Source organism: Petromyzon marinus, chromosome 9 (assembly GCF_048934315.1).
Source record: "Petromyzon marinus isolate PM22_M1 ecotype Great Lakes invasive population chromosome 9, UKy_Petmar_22M1.pri1.0, whole genome shotgun sequence".
NCBI lineage: Eukaryota > Metazoa > Chordata > Hyperoartia > Petromyzontiformes > Petromyzontidae > Petromyzon > Petromyzon marinus.
In genome coordinates this window covers 10,678,749-10,700,619 of record NC_133675.1, presented here as the reverse complement: position 1 = coordinate 10,700,619, position 21,871 = coordinate 10,678,749, and the positions used below count along the sequence as shown (strand labels likewise).

The window sequence follows — 21,871 nt, the reverse complement described above, 5'->3', positions numbered from 1 at the left end:
CTCGTTGTCTCTCTCCACTGTCTTCTCCCCAGCGGTCAAATTTCCCTACCTCTCAAGACCTTTCTCCCTCCCTCTCTCTCCCCCTCTCCACTCTCTCCTGCTACACCCAGCCATTATTCTTCAACCTCTGGGATCTCCTCTCCTCCTCCACTCTCTCTCTGCACTCTCTCCCTCCCTCTCTCTCTTCTCCCCTCCCTCCTGCCGCGTCCGCCCCTTCTTCCGCGCCGCGCGCCCGCGCACGCAACGCGCGCGCTCCCTTCCTCGCGCGTCTACCGCGGGCGGGAAGCCAACGAAGACGACGACTCAGACGCAGACGACGACGCAGACGACGAGGACGACGATCCGGCGGCGGCGGCGGCCCCGTGCATGCGCTTGCTGCGGCGCGCGGCCCCCGTGGCCACCTGGATGAACTTGCGCTCACGCTCCTCCGAGGTGCGCTGGAAGCGCTTCATGAAGTGGACCTCACGCTGGTGCTGGCTCGTCTGCGAGCCCTTGCGCGGCCGGCCCTTGCGCGTGAAGCCCATATACCAGCCGCCGTACATGACCGACTCGAGCGCGGTGTAGTTGTTCTCCAGCACGATCTCCTTGAAGACGCAGTCCGTGTCTTTACCCTCCTTCTGCACGCGCGGCGAGAGAGAGAGAGCGACGGACGGGGGAGGGAGAGGGGTCAGTGAGTTGAGGAGGGACGGGAGGGGGCTGTTTGGGGAGGATCTGTGTCGTCGTGATGAGCAGCAGCAGCAGCAGACGAGGTCAATCCACTGCTGGATGGCTGGATGAAAGCCTCTACCCAAGTCGTGTTGTGTCAATCAGAGTGGGCGGGGCGGGGCGGGGGGGGGGTTCAATTCGACCATATTTCACCAGGCTGGTTCGCACGGTTATTGAAGGTGCGTAAAGGGATACCGGGACCCGTTCGGACATCACTCGCCACCGATGTTAGACGTGATTGCGCGTCAACCACTGCGCCACCGCTCCACCACCCACCCACCCACCACACTTCCTGCAGTTGTGTGCTGTGCCGCTATGCGAGAAGTCACCAATGGTGAGAGAAGTCCGCCACGATCCATGTTAAAACAACAACAACAACAACAACCCAACACGTCGATTCGCGAATCCAAGCACCTCTACGATAATCGCACACACCGGGGGTGAGCGCTACAGCAGACTTACAGCGGTGGAATAAAATCGGCTGATGTAACTCATTCTGTTCGGCGTTCAAACGTCGGGTTAACGTTCGTTCGTGACATTGACCGTGTTGCCGCCTCCCAGTTCCCCCCCCCCCTTCCCCCCCGTTAAACAAGGTCAAGCTAGCAAGAGGGATCAGCAGTCGTTCACCGTACAGAAGGAGATGATTTGAACGCAGATAGGGGGGGGGGTGGTCCTTTAAAGTCACCTTAACACTCATCGAACGACACGCCTACCACCCTCCACGCTCGCCCAGCACCAGTAACAACGCGGTCGATGCGGGGGGTAGGTGGAGGGGAAGTTGTTGGCGTGGCTCGCATTATTGACACGTTGGCCGAGTGACGGGCATACAGACACCGACTGTTGGCGAACCCGCAAGCAAGGGGGGGTGATGGATCCGTGTTTGCGGGCGGGGATACAACTCGCAGAAGCCAGGAATGTCACCGAGGGAAATATGCAATTTGTCCCCTGCGGTTCTGATGAATTGCCGATGCAAGGCCGTTGTTCACGTAGCGGAGATCATCACGGGGCCCCAAAACGATTCTCATATTCAGGGAGGTAGGGGGAGAGGCGAGAGGGAGGGGGGGGGGAATCGCCCATGTGATACGCGAATCGATGTGGCGAATATGAGGACAGACACGACAATGATTTAACTCCGTTGATAGACAAAATCGTCGCGATGTCAATGAACCCTCGGGTGTAAACAAATAAAGGGCTCGCTGACACGTGACACTGAACTAATACAAAATACCAATTCGCGGTGAGATTGTGTCTGAGATAAAACGGTGGTGGTGATTTTAATGTTTACTCTGCAGACATGAGTGGGATATATTGTAAGCCGTTGCGATATACGCGCGCTGAGGCATAGAGTAGTATCGAAGCGCACGCGCGTGCTTGAGGTGAAGAAAACGTGACGCACTTTCTATTGAATCTGTAATGTCGAGATACAGGCATCGAAGCGTCACGTCAGTCATGGGGGTTGTTTGACCATACTTCACCACGCTGGTCAGTGCGAGTTAGTGTTGGGTTGGGGGCGGGCGGGGGTGCAGAGGTGCGCGGGGACACTGGCTTTATATACCACCCGCCACTGATGCTCGCCGTGGCTAAGAATCCAACTCAGGTGGTGAGGTTCACGGCTCAATCAGCTAAGCACGGCGCCACCGCTCCACCACTGGCGTGTATTGTACGTATGTCTAAGGTACCGCGTCTATCGTGTAGGTTGATGAAGTGAACGAAACTAAACTATTTTATTTTACCAAATCCAAAGTCCATCGGGATCGAACCCACGACCTCCTGTATACCAGGCGAGGTGGTTAACATCTCATAACCACCGCGGCGAGCCATGAACAGCTGGAGAAGTCGCGGGATGGGTGCTTCTACAGCACGTGCACACACACACACCACGTGCACACACACACCACGTGCACACACACACCACGTGCACACACACACCACGTGCACACACACACACCACGTGCACACACACACCACGTGCACACACACCACGTGCACACACACACCACGTGCACACACACACCACGTGCACACACACACTACGTGCACACACACACCACGTGCACACACACACCACGTGCACACACACACCACGTGCACACACACACACCACGTGCACACACACACCACGTGCACACACACACCACGTGCATACACACACTACGTGCACACACACTACGTGCACACACACACCACGTGCACACACACACTACGTACACACACACACCACGTGCACACACACCACGTGTTCCCGCACCACCACCATGTGCGCCCATTCAACGCACATTTAAGGCGGCAGCATTTACCAAACAGCACAAGTTCATCAACAAACACTCCCGCGGTCAAAGGTCAGCCCAAGCCACGACTGCACATTCGGTACAGCTTACAATGCAACGTATACCGTCAGAACTCGATGGAGGACCGTCCTGCGGATCTTTTCTGTATAGAAAACACATTCCTTAATGCAACTGCAATCAGAGTGACTTATCTAGGTCACGTTTTTTTTATTCCACCTAGGTCAAAGGCTATCGAGTGAACGCAGCGCATCATTAACACCCTAGGTGCCTGGTCCCTTCTGGTCAGAATGGGCTCTTACTCGATCGACTCTGTATGGCCACAATTGTTCAAACGAGTACTGCGCTACAAACTCGTCGATTTGAGTTTTTTTAATTTTCCCAGCCTGGGCTAACATCAGCGGTGCGTGATATCTAACCGTGTCCCCGGTTCCCTCTCCTTTCCACCCCGTCACCAACCCGCGCTGAGCAGCGTGGCTAAGTACCGTCAACATAACCCCCATGGGCAACACGGGGCTTGGGGAGGCATTCATCCAGCAGTGGACTGACAAATAGCCGTAAAGTCGTAAATGTTTGATTCGCTCGTGTCGGTCGCCGTCAGCAATGGGAAGAGCGGGACGACTCCGCACTTTGCAGGCTGCGAGCCAACGCCATCACCTAAATAGGCGCTCAACTGCCCTTGCTCCATACGCATGAACGATGCGTCAACCCGCGATTGCGACCGCACACGCGGGTATCTCGTCGGTGCAGGGAGGCGGTAAGGAAACGTCGCAACTTTGGACAAGGGGCCTCAAGCGCTATCCATTTGTATCAAGACAAACCGGGTGCCCGAACGAATCGCGCAGCTACGGAAGTCACCCGTCACTCATCGACGCGCCTAATGCTGGAAGAACGGCCCCCCATCTCCTTATCATCCCGTGCGCTGTCTGCGTGCAGCTTGCGTTCACTGGATGTGGACAGGCGAGCTCCTAGATAAGTCGCTGAATGCTGTGGCGAAAGCGTGGCACGATGTTACGGGCGCATGCATCGTCTCTCTCTCTCCGCGTGATCTGTCTCCAGCGGTGATTTGTACGTGTCTCACTCTGCTGCTGCTGGTGTTGAGACACCGTACGTGCTTGTGCTCACAAGCCTCTCTCGATGCACTGCCGTCGAGAATACTGCCTAGGGCCTCTCTCGAGCACGAATGCAAAAGGAAAATTCTCGCCGTCTCAACGGACCTTCAATGGGTTTCTCCATCGATATAGATCGCTCACTGAATGCCCCGTGTGCAAGTCATCGATACCGTTGGTTTCCGCACCTCCGATTGACACGGTTGGCTAGGTACGGTGCGAAAGAAGTTCGACGTACATGCGTACAAGTCAACGCCGCGTTATGCGAGCTTTGACGGTCACCTAAAGCCACGAACATTCCACTCACGGGGCACCACTCAGCAATGCGCTCCTCATACGCTAATATGAATATACGATGCAGTTAATCATTATTAGTAGTATACCGTATAATCCAAGTGTAATAATGGTACTTTTGGCTTGGTTTAAGCGGAATTATGAGCGTAATAATGTTTTCTTAAATTAAGTAGATAAGTGTCTTGCATTGTCCCTGCGCCACAGCTGCAAATTACTTGAGTATCCCCACTGATCAAATGACGAGGTCAAACGAGCGTCTGGAGGTGGGAAATCCACATTCCTCGGACGTAGGCGGATGCATCAATAATTCTGATTTCCTGCGTGCATATTATGTAACAACAGTGCAGTCAAGTATGAGCAATCATTAATGTTACTAGCAATGACAAAATACGACGAGCGACAAGATAGGGCTAGCAACAGTATCGTATAGGGTTAATGGCAGTAAAGAATAAGAGAGAAAAAAACGCATGAAGTTTATGGGAGATTGTTTGACCATACTTTACCACGCCGGTGACGGAGAGAGGGGGTGTGTGGCGGGGAGTGTGGACTAGATCCATTTCTCATATCCTATCGCCATCAATGTTAATCCGTGGCCGGGAATGAAACTCACTTGGGTAGCCGGGTTCATAGTGCACAGCGTTGCTAACCACCGTGCCACCGCTCCACCCAAATAATACCGCGTGAGTAGCAACGTGCCGCACCGCAGTGCCGTGAACACACGCGCATCGTGAATGGTGCACGCGTGCGGAACGTGCTTTTATCAGACGCAATCAATAATAACAGGCGTTCATGCAAACAAAGAAAGCGTAAAAAAAGGCCTATACACGTACAGATTTACCATCTCCTCCTTGCACTTTTTTTTGCGTAAATCCCGAACCACAATCCACACGCCGGGACTGACACCAACTCTCCAGCCAAACGGGTGCTAAAGAGAGTGAGTGGGTCAACCGTGCACACACACACACACGCGCACCCACCCAGACCACCCCGCCCGACACACACTTAACCACTGCGCCCCTACCACAGCCCACCTCCATCACCTCCTCTATCAATAAGCAATCTCGCTTATAACCACAGGTCACGTGGTCTGTTTCGAAACACGAACGAGACGCGTGCGTGCGTATGCGCGTGTGTGCGCGCCTGGTGGTGCTGGACACCCACACCCTCGTGTGCCGTACCGGCCTTCATAGGCGCTAGCTAACAGCACTTGCCCCAGTCCTGTTAAGGCTACACGGGGGATCTTTGTCACCATATGCATTCGTAGGTGCCCGCTAATACCACTTTCCCCAACATTCTGTTCACGCTACGCGGGGGATCTTTGCCTTTGTATGTGCCTGTGCTCGCGCACAATATCCGGCCGCAGGTAATATCAGCGGTAAGTAGTATCACCTGAACTTGTCCTGGGCCCTCACCTTAGACCGACTCAGCTCTAAATGAGTTCCTTTGTATGATGTGTAATCATCAGCGCGAGCTAGACAAAGGCGACCTTAACAGGTGATCTCTGACGGCACATTCTATCCTAGCTTATTCGGGGGATCTTTGTGTGTGCGTGTGAATGAGAAGAGGTGTTCAAAAATCTAATTATTGGCAGAGCACGTGGGCTGTGTTCGCGCGTGTATGTAGCACGTGTGCGTGCGTGTGTCCGTGTGCATGGATGTGTCATCTCCGTCAGTCGACCCGTGGCACCTGGGACCTCCTGCCGGCGGGCGTTCGACACTTCATGTGGCCTCAACGTGCACATAGCCTGGCACAAGCGATGTGGTGACGTCACCGCCACTTAGTGGCGAATGGCGGTTGTTGTTGATGTTGATGTCTGTGTGTGGGAGGAGGCGTGCGAGAAGGGGTTCGTGCCAAAGCCACGTGGCCTGTAAGGTGCATTATGTACGTGTCTGTACGTCTGTATTTGTCGTTGTATGTCAACCCACAACATTTTGGTCTGTCCCGTGACCGCCTGCCAGCGAGCTGTCGTCACTTGACGTGTCCTCCAAGTGCACCTAGCCTGGCACCAGTGTCAGGCTACACTTGCAGCCCACGTGCGCGGGCTGCAAGTTCCGTGTGAGGTGCGTGGTTGCAGCTCTCACCTTGCCCACCAGCTTCCCCTTTTTGTTCATGCAGATGTAGTAGCCGGATTCTGCTCCTTTTATCCGCACGCGGCTGCCGAACGTGTCCGTTTCCACGGTCAGTTTGGCTGCGGGGCACACAGCAAAGAGAATGGAGGAGGAGGAGGAGGAGGCGATGAGAACGAGTTGGGGAGGGGATCTACACAGCCAAGGTTGCGGTGATAGCAGCAGCAGCTGTTAAAGCAGCAGCAGCAGCTGCAGCAACCGAGGTGGCGTGGACGAGGAGGATATTATGATCGCGTTTGTTTATGGTATAGACCGCGCATTTGCTAAATGTGTTCGACCTGAGCATACGCGCGTGCGTGTGTGTTATATCATGAATGTAATCATTGACAGCCCTTTGTACATCCGCTTTTTCGGCCGAATGCATTGCCCAACGTAGTGGTGTTTGCTTTGTTTATTTTGTGTTGTAAACGCAGCAATATTCTGCAGGCTGGATACGATAAATGTGCTGTTGTGGGCGATCGGTAGCTGCTGCGGTATTCTATGAATTGCGTACACAGACAAAGGTCCCCCATATAGCCTCAGCATACTTTTTGGGCAAGTGCTGTTTGCGAGCGCCTATGAAGGCCGGCACGGCACACCAGAGGGGTGGTTGGCCACACAAATATATCCCTCAGCCTTTAATAGACTGTTGGGGCAAGCGCTGTTAGGGAGTAGCACCTATGAAGGACGGCACGGTACACGAGAGGGCCGCCTTTGTCTCCCCAGTGGTGATGTTTACACACTGCACCAGGTACTCATTTGAGGCTGAGTCGACCTAGGGGAGGCCCAGGACCGATTCACATAATCGTCACCAGTGTTGGCCGTGAGCGGGAATCGAACTCGGGCCGCCGGGTTCGCAGCGCAGCGTAGCGATAACCGCTACACCACCGCTCCCCACCACACACACACACACGCATGCGCGCGCATCCACAATCATACATTCCCAAACACAGAGGCACAAACGCACATCCATTCAACCACGCATGCACATAAACGCACACAAACAAACAGGCGTAAACACACACACAAAGCCAGAGCCCACAACATTCAAACATCCATGCACCTGCCGTAAGCCATCCCTGAGCCACGTGACTTAACTCCTGCGCTCTCTCCTCCTCCTCCTCCTCCACGAGAGCAGCACTCATTCCACCCCGCGTGCGACCCGCTCTGACCCGGGTGCCAATGCCCCCTTCCTTTCCTCGCTGCAGCCACACGCGCAGCCACATTTCAGATTAAGCGCTCTTTGCCCTGCGGTTTGGAACCCTCCCTGCGTCGTGATTAGCTCCACGCGCGCACTTAAGGAGAATCATTGTTCGCCGAGGCCGTTCGCGCAAAACCACAAACCTTGCATGCGCTCGCGCGCGTGTGTATGTATGTGGACGTGTGCGCACGTTACAGGAGCCTCTTGCCAAAGCGCGATGGTGAGAAGTTATTAAGACACTCCTCGTTCGTCGTGCCACCGTAAAACCACCACCAACTCGCCGACCCAATTGCGCCAACTAAATAATACATTATGATTTGCGCTTGTAATGCCCACACCCCGATAAGTTAGCGGGTGCGTGCGAGATTGGAGGAGGAGGAGGAGGGGTCTGCTCCGGTTTTGTATAATACACAGAAGCAGTCTGTGCGTGAGCTTATCGGCGATCTTGTAAATGTCGACAGGTGAGATATCAACTGTGGTGGTAGCGATTGGTGACAGCCCCCGCATTTTCAATTCCACGCGTACGGTGTCGCCTGTCAGATTAATTCTACTGCAGTCGAAATGAATGTAAAAAAAAAACTTGCTTACAGCAGGCTGCTGGTCTGTTGCACAGGCCGTGCGCATAACATTAGCAAGAACGAAGTTGTTGTCACCTTTGACATGCAAAGGACGCTGTGACTTTCTTTCGTGAGTTTTGTCGTTCCAGACGCCTCCGGCGTCTATTTTGAGCCTCTATTTCTTCAATAAGAACGGTCATGAACTGCTGTTACCCCCCCCCCTCCCTATTCAAGCTGCTTTTTACCCTTCGCACAATGTGTCAAACATGATACTTGTGAATTCTCGGCGCTGAATTTCGTATAATAAACAAAATTAAGTTCTAATCCAAGAGTTTGTACTTTTGTGCAGTCATCAACTCGCTACACGTGAGAATCCAGGTCACTCACAAGTGGCTAAAACCCGGGAGCGAACCCAGGTATTCAGCGGGTGCTGGCTTTAGCGCTCTGACCTCTGAGCCACCCAGCCACCTTAGCTTTAAAAATGGTGCTAGACAATAATCGCCGCAAAGCATAAAGTGAGCATGCTCTAACTGTGTCTGCTTTCGTACGACAAGCAATAGTTTGTATTGATGATGTCAGAGTTGAACGTGAAGGTCCTTCAACCAATTCAAGGCGGCAGTAGACGCTGTACGGAATGCAAGAATACCGCCAGTGTGTGCATGGATGGCGCACTGAACTCAGAGGTCATGGCAATAAAATGTGATCTCGTAACAATACTGGACCACTTAGTGCAATGTATTTGTTGTATTATATAAGACAACGACCCTACAATGAAAGCGATTATAATGACACACGTTACGATTTTATAACATATGTATCGATGGTATGTAACGCTTTGGGGTTATAAAGTTTAGCCGAGTAAAAAAAAAGTTTAGCCGAGTAAAAAAAATAATCTCATGCACCAAAGTGGATAGAGACTTCTGGGTATAATAAATGAATAAATAAGGAGGATTACATCTGTGTCTCATCATAAAAAAGTAACATTTGCGTCCATCAGCCTATGCATGGATCCTCTGTGTGAACGTGCAATCTCCCACTCGGGTGAAGGGCAAAACCATTTGGCAATCCTTTGGCCGAATTTCCCTACCTAATGCTAATGTTGGTGAGAGTTGCTATTTTGCCACAGTTGCACCTAACCCACTCTTAGCAGGTGAAATTAGTGAGATGGGGCTTAGGAACTCAGGAAATTGGCCAGATTTGGTGGGTGTGTGTGTATGTACGTTTAAACTTCTCTCACACCGTACGCAGACAACCGTGCTAATCGGGGGTGCGCACTAATCGGCACTGCGGATCTTCCGACTAGCGCAAGCGCTCACGTTTTAACGCGGGGGAAGAATGACGCCGAGACATTAATATGCCTGGCAGCACCATTGGTGCTGTCGCTCAAGCCTGTACCCATCAAACAATTAGTGTGACAGGCCTGACTTGTGCTGATGAGACTCCAGTACAGTTGAATCGAGTACGTGTACGTGCCCTGCTTACAAAAACAGGCTGCTGAAAAAAAAACATTGCTTCATAAAACCCACAGGGTGACAGACGTACATATTATTTATTTACCTTTATCCAGAGAGCTAGACTACTGCCACTCTGACGATTTCCATTTACTTTCAGATATATCCAAGAACTAACTTAATCATAAAATGATCGCAGGGATAGACCAATCCAACCTCATTGACTACTTTGTTATCAAAACGATTTCGTGTGCGCATGGTGGGTGGAGTGGGGAAGGGGAATGAGTGGATCAGTGGACCTGACCGTCCACTCGCTGTTACATTGCTTTTATGGCTTTATTTTGGTGATGTCGAAAACGTTTGTTGTTTTGGCCATGTTTGTTGTAGTACGGAGTTAGACTGATGGCCTTAATCTAAGTTGTCTTGTGGTTGTTGTTGTTTGACTTGCATCCCACTGGGATTTTTGCACACAGCGTTGGTGTACGGTGCTTTTTCAGGAATATTTTGTTGTTTTTTCCTGGATTTTCTGTTTGCACAGTCACATAGTCACTTTAAGATGTTGTCGTGTTTTGTTTGTTGCGGTTGCAGCCGAATCAAGAGCCGAATGGCTCACAGGGCTATACCAAATAAATAAAACTGAAACTGAATTCCCGACCAAGGCTCGCATCAGTGGCGAGTGGCATCTCAACCGTCACGCAACCCCCAACCCTTACGTCCGTGTACCCAATAATCCATCTTCACAAATTATTGCTCGAATTCACAAATTATTGCATTGCAATTTTTCACATCTACCCCCCCACCCCCACCCACACCAACCTCGAACGCAACCTCGACCAAACCGATCGCACGTGCAATGTTATGACGAAGCAACGAGGTCCAATCACTCGGAAACTTTTGAGACGTTCGCCAATAGCGGCGTCTCTGACGACGCTTGTAAGCGGAGCAAATTGCAAATTACCTCTACGACGAGGTATCCGTGACCCGCACAGCGCGTCTCAACGCCGAGTGATGCTCACGCACACCGCGTTGGGCAAATGAACACAACACACGGCGTGGTAGGGAGAGTGCGTGGGTGTATGTGTGTGTGTGTACGCTTGCTTGCGCGCGCCCGTGTGTGTATGTGCGTATGCTTGGGTGTAGGGATTGGTAGGGGAACGGTGGTGCCGGGCACTGCGCTACGAACCTCGGCCACCAGAGTTTAGCCAACACCGGTGACGATTATCTGAACCCGCCCTGGGACTCCCCTAGGTTCACTCAGCCTCAAATGAGTACCAGGTGCGGTGTGTAAACATCGCCACTGGGGAGAAAAAGGCGACCGGGCGTGGTGCTGGCCACCCACCCTCTCGTGTGCCGTGCCAGCCTTCACTGGTGCCCTGTTATGCCTCTAAGGGCGATCTTTGTCTTTGTGCTTGTTAGCGTGTGCTTCTTTGCGTGTATGTGCACGTGTATGCATGCATGTGCATACGTGTGGGGTGTTCGTTGTGTGTGTGTACGTATGTGTGTAGCACCAACCGATCAGCACAGTTGGTTACGTGCCGTGCGAAAGAGGTTCGACATTGCTGCATTAAAACAACGCCAACTTCACTTTGCACTGAACTTATGCCGGATAGGTGTACGCTAAAACCGCGCGTTGCCCATTCGACGCAGGTTGCTAAAACGCACGTGCTGGTGGTGTTGGTTTGTGCTCTATACCCACGGCAAGTCGCCCCTTTTCACGTCCTGCACGGGCTCAGGGTGATTTTTCTATTGCACCATAAGCGCTGCTCGAGCGTCTTTATTGTGGGCCGTATACACCGCTGCACATCCCTCAAGCAAGTCGCACGTGCTCTCACATTACAGCCCGGCGTTAAACGATTCACCTGGCGAACCGTGTTGCGCAATGCGTGGAGAGGCACCCATGCGATCCATTCTTATTATTGCGACAACTCCAAGCTCTGTACGATTCACAATTGTATTTGTCGCAGGAGCAGTACTTGTCTTTATTTTATAATACAGAGGGAGGGGCAGGCGAGCCTGTAGGTAGAGGAGGGGGAAGTAAGGTGTTCATTGAGCCTGGACTGCGAACAGGGGCAGGGAAGCGACAGCACCGACGGCAGGAGGAAAGCAGTGCCAGACAATGGGGGCAGCATAGGAGAATGAGCGATCTCCCGCCGAGCGAAGGTTGACTGGGGGTGGAACCGAGGCAGGCAGGAGGCGAAACTAATGGACGGAACGTGAGAACTTTGAGTGCGATCTTGAAATTGACCTGGGATTGTATCGGCAGCCCGTGGGAGGGATTTGGAGGTGGTCGATGTGGAGTGTTCGCGTGCGTCTCACTCGGAAGCCGGACTGTGGCAAGCAAAAGTGATTGTGGCGAGCGCAGAGCGGCGAATAAAATCGCCGCTGCCCTTTATTATGCAACAAGATGTGATTGCCGAGTTGTTGGGTCAAAGTACCCAGGGGAGTGATCGCTGTGCAAAGCGAGGAGAACAATAATGAAGGAGAACCCCCCCTCCATCCCCCACTTGCTTGCCCTGTGGTATTGCTATCGTCTAGGACAATGTCACATCAACGTCGGTAGCTCCGGGTGAAGCTCATTGACGGGGAGTTGTTACAGTCGCCTTAGACAAACACGGGAGAGGTGTACCGCTCAAGAAGAAGAAGAAGCAGAGGAAAACCAACAGTATCGAGGGAGGGGGGTGGGAAGGCAGTCAGACTGCCAGGACGCGTGAGGCAATGGCCCAGCGAGCGCAGGGCCGGGCAGCCGCGCGCTGCTCAGTATCGATGAACGAAGCGAGCGGCCTCTGTCGTGCACTATACAAAGGGAAAGATCACCCATGTAGCCTGTTGGGGGCAAGTGCTGTTAGCGAGCACCTCTTATATGAAGTCCAAAACGGCACAGGGGGTGGCCGTCCAGAACCACGTCCGGCCGCCTTTGTCTCCCCCAGTGAAGATGTTTACATACCCGCAACGCAGGTACATCATTAAAGGGCTGAAATTGTTCGAGGAGAGGGCCTCAGGACCGGTTCAGATATCACTCGCCACTGATGTTAGCCGTGGCCTGGAATGGAACTCAAACCACTGCGATTGCTATGGAATATCGGTGGCTGCAGTTGGGCTTAATAGGTGCTTGCAAACAGCACTTGCCTCATGAGTCTGTTTAAATAAAGTATAGGGAATTCAATACACGTCCATACCTTCATACATACAAAGATATAGACAAAGATCACCCCCATTGCCTATTATAGGCTGGCTATTGGAGCATTCAGTTAGTGTCGAGATAATTCATGATAAAAAGGGGCTCACACCTTACTGGCATAAATACAGGAGGTGTCAAGACGTTCAAACACCAAATAGACACCTACAAACAAGGCATCATGTCTGCATGATGTCTTCAAATTAGTGTCTATTTTGTCTTTAAACATCAACAGCCTATAGGCTGGTGGTTACACACGGCACATGTGAAGGATAACGAGCTTACGAGGAGGTGGGTGGCCAGCACCACGCCCGGCCGCCTTTGTCTCCCCGAGTGGCGGTGTTTACACACCGGACAATGTACTAATTTGAGGCTGAGTCGACCTAGGGGAGGCCCATGACCGATTCAGACAATCGTCACCGGTATTGGTGGCCATGAGCGTCGCAGCGCGCTAACTGCTGCACCACCGTTCCCCGTCCCCACACACGCAAATAGATTCACATACACACTCTCACACACACTCACACACTCACTCACACACACTCACTCGATGAGCTGACACCGCACGTCCTGTCTGAGCCGGTGTGCGGCTCCATGGGCTGCCACGCTGAGTGATTAACTCACACACCCACGTATCTTCGCAGCCCTCGCAACACAAGGGGCGCAGCCAGGGCCAGACAGGCAAGGGGGTGGGCGGGTTGCGGCGTTTCAGCCCGCGCAAGCATCGGGGGCACAACAACAACAACAACATTTAATGCGCCAAGCGAAACGAGCCATGGGCCCGATGGGCTTCTGCTTGCACCCGCGCGCGGATGTGAGATCGCTTGAATCAGCTGAGCGCCCACATGCCGCCAGCCCCATCCGCGTGTAATTATAACCGGGCAGGCAGAGCGATCCGGAGTGTTATCTTGAGTTACACCGGGGGGTGTGAGGAGCAGCTTCCTGCGCCATTGCCATTGACCAACACGCGCGCATTTCGTCTGTGCCAAGTTAAACGGACCACGTGCCGTCTACGTTCTCCTGACTCTTCAATGGGGGCGGGGGGAAGGGGAACGGTGGTGCAGCGGTTCGTGCGCTGCGCTACAAACCCAGCGACGCGAGTTCGATTCCTGGGCACTACCAACACAAAGTGACGATTATCTGAACCGGTCCTGCGCCTCCCCTAGGTCGACTCAGCCTCAAATGAGTATCTGGTGCTGTCTGCAAATGTGACCGGGCGCGGTGCTGCCCCCCCCCCCCCCCGCGCCTCTCGTGTGCCGTATCGGCCTTCATAGGTGCTCGCTAAGAGCACTTTCCCCAACAGTCTGTAAAACGCTAAACGGGGGATCTTTGTCTTTGTGGTGACCCAGACGTTAGCTTCATTACACTCTGAATCTGTCCTTATTTTAGGCTTGTACGAGTGTGTGTTTCCGTGAGTGTTTTGTGTTGGGGGTATATGTGTGTGTGTAAATAAATCACCTTCCTTTCCCCAAGATTCCAATGTCTCAATGCTTTGCACAGCATGCTCAGTGGGCAGTTGCATTTTTTTTAGATGTTACGTAAGTCCAGATAGCATTGTATTTGGTACCTTTGTGTTTGTCTGTGTCTTTATACATTACGAGAGTTTGTGTGTCTGTGTATGACCCTTTGTCTGTGTGCATGTGTGTACATATGTTGAACTTATTTCGCACCGCACGTAGCCAGCCGTGCTAATCGGAGGTGCGGGAAACATCTGTCTGCGTTTGCATTGAACGTGTGTATTCTTGGTTGGGTATTCGTGTGTGAATGTTTAATGCATGTGGGTGCTTGCAAAGAAGAACTTTGCCCCAATAGTCTCGATGAATGTAAGGGAGCTAATGCACACGCACAGTTTGTTCACCGTCTAGTGTGCATACATGCCGTACATATGCACACACACACACACTCACTGCAGCGACACGTAATTTTAGCGAGCACCTATCGAGCAACATCCGAGATGCCTTCATCCAGCAGTGGATCGATCACTGCCGACGTTCGTCAAGACACCAGGTAGTTGCAACACGTTTCTTAAGAAAAGACACGTGTACGTGATTCCCGCCGGGTTACATTGCTGCCGTATTGGGCGAGCTGTTGGGAAAGGGTTTTTTGTTTAAAGTTGAAGTTGTTTCGTGTACACAGTCCACCTGCTCTCATCGTTTGAGGCTCAGCGGACCTAGGGCGCGGAGGGTTATAGGCATGGGGCAAGTTCAGATCACTTAGCAAACAGAATTTTAAAAAAGGTCTCTCGTTTAGCCTGATAGACGGCGGGGAGAGACCGGCGTTGCGTGGTGGACTGAGGTCGAAACGACGGGCTGGGCAGTGCATGATACCAACGTCTGGGGCACGTGTAACATACATACCATATACATACATGCCACGCAACATACATGGCACACACATATACACCTATGTGTATACGTATGTACGTGTGTGTGTCGACATGTATGAGCATGCAAAGTTGATAGGTGCATATTCTGTCGATCAAGTAAGTATGCGTGTGTGTGTGTGTGTGCATTTGGGATGGATGATTCATTCCAAGCGAGCAGTTGTGAATATAAAAACGAAACTTAGATTCAAGCGAGTGTCTTTATATATTGTGGCCACCCATACTGAAAAGCAGATACATGTTCAACTCAACCCTCAAAAGGTCCCTCGTGTGTGGTGTTGTCTCTGTATTGCAAGCACACACACACACACATACGTGCTGTTAGCGAGCACTTATTGGCAATGCACGAAGGGGTGGTATGGCCCACACCACGTCCGACCGCCTTTGTATCCCTCCTACTGGCGATGTTTGCACACACGCAACGCACCACGTACTCGTGTTATATTCGTTTTAAGGTTTAAGTTGATCTGGGGGACCGAGGTCCCAAGATCGATTCGTTAATGTCGGCCGTGGTTCTGGAAATGTGAACTCGGGTTGTTGGTGGCTAACCCAAGGGTCGGGTAACCTGTAGCTGCTTCGTGACAGTTGTTTATCAAGGGCCGTCTCGTGATACACCGTGGCATTGCGTCTCTTGAACTACTGAGGGTTTTTTATTGTTTCTTTCCCGAATTCGCCGAAAAAATTACGCTTCTTCTTACTATTTTGGTCGCCGACCCCTGCGCTAACCCAACCGCTGCGCCACCGCTCCTCTCTCACTCACTCACTCCACACTCACCGAACTTATTTCCGTCGTCGGCGCGCGCGTTGATGCGCTTGCCCACGATCTGCACGTGCTTCCCGCTCGTGCGGCTGTAGAGCTGATAGGAGCGGATGTGCTTGCGGCTCACGGCGTCCGGTCGCTGGAGCTGCGCCTCCACGTGCTGCGTAAAATCCGGCGCCGCCTGGTCAGTGAGTGGGGGAGGCAAGTTCTCCATTACTTACACTCGTGCACACCCACGCACCCGCACCCACGCGCGCACCCACACGCACACCCACATGCACCCACGCACCCACACAAAGATTCACCCCCCCCCCCTCACTTCCCCGCTATAGCCTCAACAGGGCAAGTGCTGTTAGCGAGCGCCTATTAAGGCCGGCACGACGGGGTGGGTGAGGATGTTTAAACATCGCACCAGGACCAGTCGCTGATGTTGGCTTTGAGCGGGAATCGAACCCAACAAAGACAAAGAGACAAAAATCCCCCGTATAGCCTTAAGATACTGTAGGGGCAAGTGCTGGAACGATACACGAGGGGGTGGGTGGCCGGCACCACGCCCGACCGCCTTTGCCTCCCCAGTGGCGATGTTTACACACCGCAGCAGGTACTCGTTTGAGGCTGAGTCGACCTAGGGGAGGCCCAGGACCGGTTCAGAAAATCGTCACCGGTGTTGGCCGTGAGCGGGAACCGAACCCGGGTCGCCGGGTTTATAGCGCAGCACGCTAACCACTACACTACCGCTCCCCACAAACAACACACACGCACACACATGTACTCACAGTTCACGTACAAGTAAATGCTCACACACACGGACACACACACGTGCGCGCGTGCGTAGGCACGTACGTGAACGTGCTTTCGCACACGCACGTACACTGCATTCAGAAACACACACGCCCGCGCGGACATGCACCCACTGATACAGGTACATACACCAACGTACGCATAGGTACATTCAGCATACACGTGCAGGCATTGCATCGATGTGTTTTACATACGCGATGACATCTACGTCTCTCCTCCCTCCCTTCTCTCTCTCTCTCTAAGATAGTCGTGTCACAAAACAAAAGTTGGTCTTTATAGACCTTTGGGGTTGTTCAACCTCCCCGTTTGCGTGGTGGGGTTTCTCCGAGAACTCCTGCAAATGACGCCCTCGTTTATTTTCTCTCAAAAAAATTTAATTGGGCATATGTCCCAAGGAAGGAGTCAGTGAAATTTTGCTGGGAAAATAAATAAATGTACGCATATTGTTTTGACCTAAGAGCACCCAAGGTCTCCCTTGCCAACAAAAAAAATGAGCCATCTGCTCTTAATGGGCTCTCACCTGGTTTAAAATAATGTTATCAATCTCAATGCGTGTCACTGCTTGCAGAGAGGGCGTGTTTATTTGTGACGACTGCATTGTTGTTGCTGCTGCTGCTGTTGTTGTTTATAAAGTGTTGTTTTCATTGAGGCTATAGATAGCCCCTTTGGAGGGCTCTCACGCGAGATGTGTGTCCATACTCTCACATCAAGGGGCTTTGATCCGTGCCAGCTAAGATATGTCTTGTGTTCGCGCTAACAGCATGACCGATGCCGATACAAAACATCCATAACAGCGCTCGCAGGTACAAATAACTGTGCAGCAGTGCACGCATGCATAGAGCCCTTCTGTCAATCCGTTGCCGGATGAAGGTCTTCACACGCCGTGCCAGTCGTGGGCGAAGTTTGACCATACTTCACCACGCTGGTGCGTGCGGGTGTGTGGTATTAATACGTATAAATACATACAGCCAATTGCATAATTTTTATTATCAGTTTAAATGTTGACATTTCTTATGTTGGGTCGTTTGCCGTGAAGATGATTTAACTCGTTATTGTAGCACTAGGACCCTAGCCATTAGCACGGTTGGCTACGTACGGTACAGCAGAAGTTCAACACACATAGATGAGTCCTGTACGTGTTCCCAGGTCTCCCTTAAAACAGAACATGAGATTTCTGCTCTCAACGGGCTCTCTAACATGCTCTAAGAATTGAAACAGTATACATGAACCCACTGGATAAGGGCACCTGCTGCAGGCCTACGCCCCGAAACGTCTAAACCTTTCGCAACTCTACCCAACTCTCGGCGTTGGAGAGATGGAGAGAGAGAGATAGGAAACGAAACAACAAAATAAAACTTCCCTCGAGTAGAAACAAAGGAGAAGGCGCATTATGATAATAATGAATGTAGACTCACGCAGCCCGCTGCCTTCTGCTGCCATCTATCTGCTAGCTTCCAAGATGAGGAGGGATCATCTCTCTACGAGTGTCCGCGCCGTTTGGGCTACACCCGGGACGTTTCGTTCGTCGCGGGGCTATAAGCGGCTCCGAAGCAATGCATGCATGTGCGTACGTGTGCTGTGGTTACTAGGTCGACTCGGCCTCAAATGAGTACCTGGTGCGGTGTGTAAACATCGCCACTCGGGAGACAAAGGCGGCCAGACGTGGTGTTGGCCACTCATCGCCCTCGTGTGCCCGTGCCGGCCTTCATAGGTGCTACTCGCTAACAGCGCTTGCCCCAACAGTCTTTTACAGGCTAAACGGGAGATTATTGTCGTTGTTTTGTCTTTCATGGTTACTATGAACTCGTGGTGAGCTATGGTATCCCCGTTAGTTACAGTTATAGCTACACATTCATAGATATATATCTTATCCAGAAGTTGTTTCGTGACAGCTGAATTGCACAGAGGTCACGGCGTGACCAATCGGCGCATCATCAATATCGATTCTGTTCAAGTTAAGAGCGTCTGTGCCACGGGGCTGGTTGTGGGAGCTGTTAGGATCACGTGGAAGGGATCACGAATCGATAACTTTCCGGTAACTTTTCTTTTCTTCTCCCATATCCGTAAAAAAAACTTTCAATCACCGAGCACTCTTTTTTTGTGAGAACACTCGATACTTTCGACCAACTTTTTTTTAGTTTTTACCCCCGAGTATTGCGCGGTTGAGTTGTCCTCTAACCCCCCCCCCCCCTCCCCGATGGACTTGTTCACACCTCGAGAAGCTGTTGCGCCGCACGTGGCGATGCATCATCTCTGCCAAAACATTTCGCCTCTTTTTGTCGGATGCGTACCACCCAGTGCCGCCGATGGGATACATCGACGTCGGACTTCGACCGTTTCCACCCAAAATATAAATAAAGACAACTTTCGTAGAAGTCTAAATCGGCAGCAGCAACAGCAGCAACAACGACACACCCTTGGATATGTGCCGTGCGTGCGCGTGTACACTTGGCCCAATAGTCCGGCAAGGCTAAACGGGGGATATTTGTATTTGTGTGTCAGTGTGTGTACAATTCACACGATCGGGGTACGCTCATAAAATATATATTGGGTGCTGAGACATTGAACGCTTCAACGTCACGGGGCCGGACAAACTGTTGCTCGCGTCGTCTATCAAAGTAGAATCAGCGGTCCCGTACCTGCACTTGAAAGCAGAGCACCAGGAAGTGTAGGCATCTGCGAGAAAACAACAACAAGAAATCCATCAAAACAGATTTAGCCGCGGCACAATCCCGCCGCGCTCGCTCGCTGCGGACGATCTCTCACTGAACACGTGCCTCCTCCTCCTCCTCATCCTGCTGCTGCTGTTGTGCCAGGTGACACGCGCCTCCAGGGTTCCTCGAGCGACGGGAGGCTATCGGCGAGCCTCGACCACACAATCTCATACACACATATACGTGCGTACAAAGACAGACATCCCAACGTGTGGCCTCAATTTACTTATTGGGGCAAGTGCTGTCAAGGGTGGGCAGCACCACGCCCCGTCCGTCTTTATCTCCCCAGTGCCGATGTTTTACGCACCGCACCAGCTACTCATTTAAGGCTGAGTCGACCTAGGGGCGGCCCAGAACCGATTCAGATAATTGAGTTCAATTCCCGCTTCGCATCCACACATGCGTGCGCGCATTCATACATTCACATGTATACACTATTTATATTCAGTATACGTATGTACTCAACGGAGGTGCGACAGAACAACAACAAACTAAACACAAAAAAGCAGTTTCATATACCTACACACAAAGACAACGATTTCCCCGAATAGCCTTAACAGACTGCCGATATACACAGACACGCATTCAGTCACTCATACAATACACATGCTTTCTTACACGCGCACAAGTATACGTGCGTTGACAAATATACAAACTCGTGCATGCAAAAACAGGCGCGCACACACACGCGCGCGCGCACGCCTACAGAGGTCAGATCGCGCGCACAGAAGCCCGAGTACCTGTCCTGCCCCCCCCCACCTCCGCCGCACTGCACATTTTACAATTCTTATCTCTGCAACGCAGTGATACAAGCAGCGTCAATCGGAACGTTTCGGTCGCTGCATCGTTAGTAGCGTCAACATCATCATCGCTGTAACTAACTATTATCTGTTCACCGCTAATATTAACCCCCCCCCCCCCATCGCAAGCCCTTGCATAACCTCTACACAGCCTGTAGTTCAGCGCGGGCCGTCCGCTTTAAAGGTCTCCCGTAGCTATGCGCAAATCACGCACACGGCACGCACACGCGCATACAGACGCCGCCGTGCTGAAATACCCATCCCTCTCAAGGAGGCGAGGCATAGCGGGCAAAGCGCTGCAGAAGAACGATCAAATTGTGCGCTGGATGTACGGAGAGAGGCGAGGAGCGCTCGAAGCACCGCCACTTACAGGGACGCGAGTGGCCGCCGGCAGTGCGAGGGTCGCATCTTGGACGGCGCGCGGCGCTCTTCGCTGCGGCGCAGGACGCGGTCGATGGAGACAGCGGGGTCGTTAATCCTCGCCGGCGCAACCTCTTGCTGCAATGCAACCGGCCGGGCAAGCGGAGGATGATGTGATGATGAGGATGGGGGGTAGGGTAAGGGGGTGGTGGGGGGGGCTAGTTGGTTCTGGTGGGAGTGGGGGCGGGGAGTGGGGGGTGGGAGTAGGGGGGGGGGGCGTAGGACGTGGGGGGCTTGGTTAGTTGCTTGGTGGGGGCGATGAGAAGGGGGCGAGGAGGAGGAGGAGTGGGGGGGGGGGAGATGGAGGCACGGGGGTTAGGAACAGGAGGGGTGAGGATGGCAGTGGCGAGGTGATGCTCCGGGCTTCGCTGGGAGCCGCAGCGACGCAGACGGTCGCGAGTCCGGGGTCTGCGACTCGATTTGCCGGAGATGGGACGAGCGGGCCGGTTTCCTCTGCCGGGCGGATCAATTCGCCGCGAATATTTCCCCTAGCGACGTCACCACCGCGTGAATTACATGCGCAGTAGTCCCGAGGACGCCGCGCTAAATGTCTAAGACTCCTCTCTTCTCTCAGCACGTCACTGTCTCTCTGTCTGTCTGTCTCTCTCTCGCTCTCTGTGACTCTGTCTCTTCTGCGTTGTCGGTCTCTCTTCAAAGATCAGGCGGCAGTCAGTCCCCGAGTCGCTGCGCCGTGCTGCGCTGTCCGCGATGCACCACAGCAGGCGCGGGTCTTGTGGCTGCACGCGGTGCCGACGCAGCCCCTTATCACCCCACACCTGTCCCTCGCCCGAGCCCTCCCTGGACCTATGCCTCTCATTTAAATGATGACTTTTAAATGGCCCACTGCCTGTGTTCCGGTTGTGACGTCGCCAGACCATCCCCTCTGCAACCCCCTGCCACCAACACTCACGCACACACTCACGCATTTCGCTTCTCCCGCCGGCCCGCCTTCCCTCCCTCCATCCCTCCTCCCTCTCCTCCCCTCCACCTCCCTCCCTCACCGCACCACCACTCACCACCAGCAAGCACCATTTACCACCCACCCCCTTAGAATCCCTCACCCAACACCCCGGGCCGCCAACACAAATGCACAACAAATCAAGCAGTCGAG

The 21,871-nt window shown here is 52.7% G+C and overlaps 1 protein-coding gene across 1 annotated transcript; it reads right to left on the bottom strand.

Moving 5' to 3' along the window:
* Positions 1–148: 148 nt before the first annotated feature.
* FGF8 (fibroblast growth factor 8) lies at positions 149–21,661 on the bottom strand. Its single transcript, XM_032950514.2, has 5 exons — positions 20,711–21,661; positions 19,466–19,502; positions 16,041–16,206; positions 6,475–6,581; positions 149–617 (listed from the first exon to the last, which is right to left on the bottom strand). The coding sequence occupies exons 1-5, from the start codon at positions 20,746–20,748 to the stop codon at positions 270–272; spliced, it is 696 nt and encodes a 231-aa protein (XP_032806405.1). The 5' UTR covers positions 20,749–21,661; the 3' UTR covers positions 149–269.
* Positions 21,662–21,871: the final 210 nt, after the last annotated feature.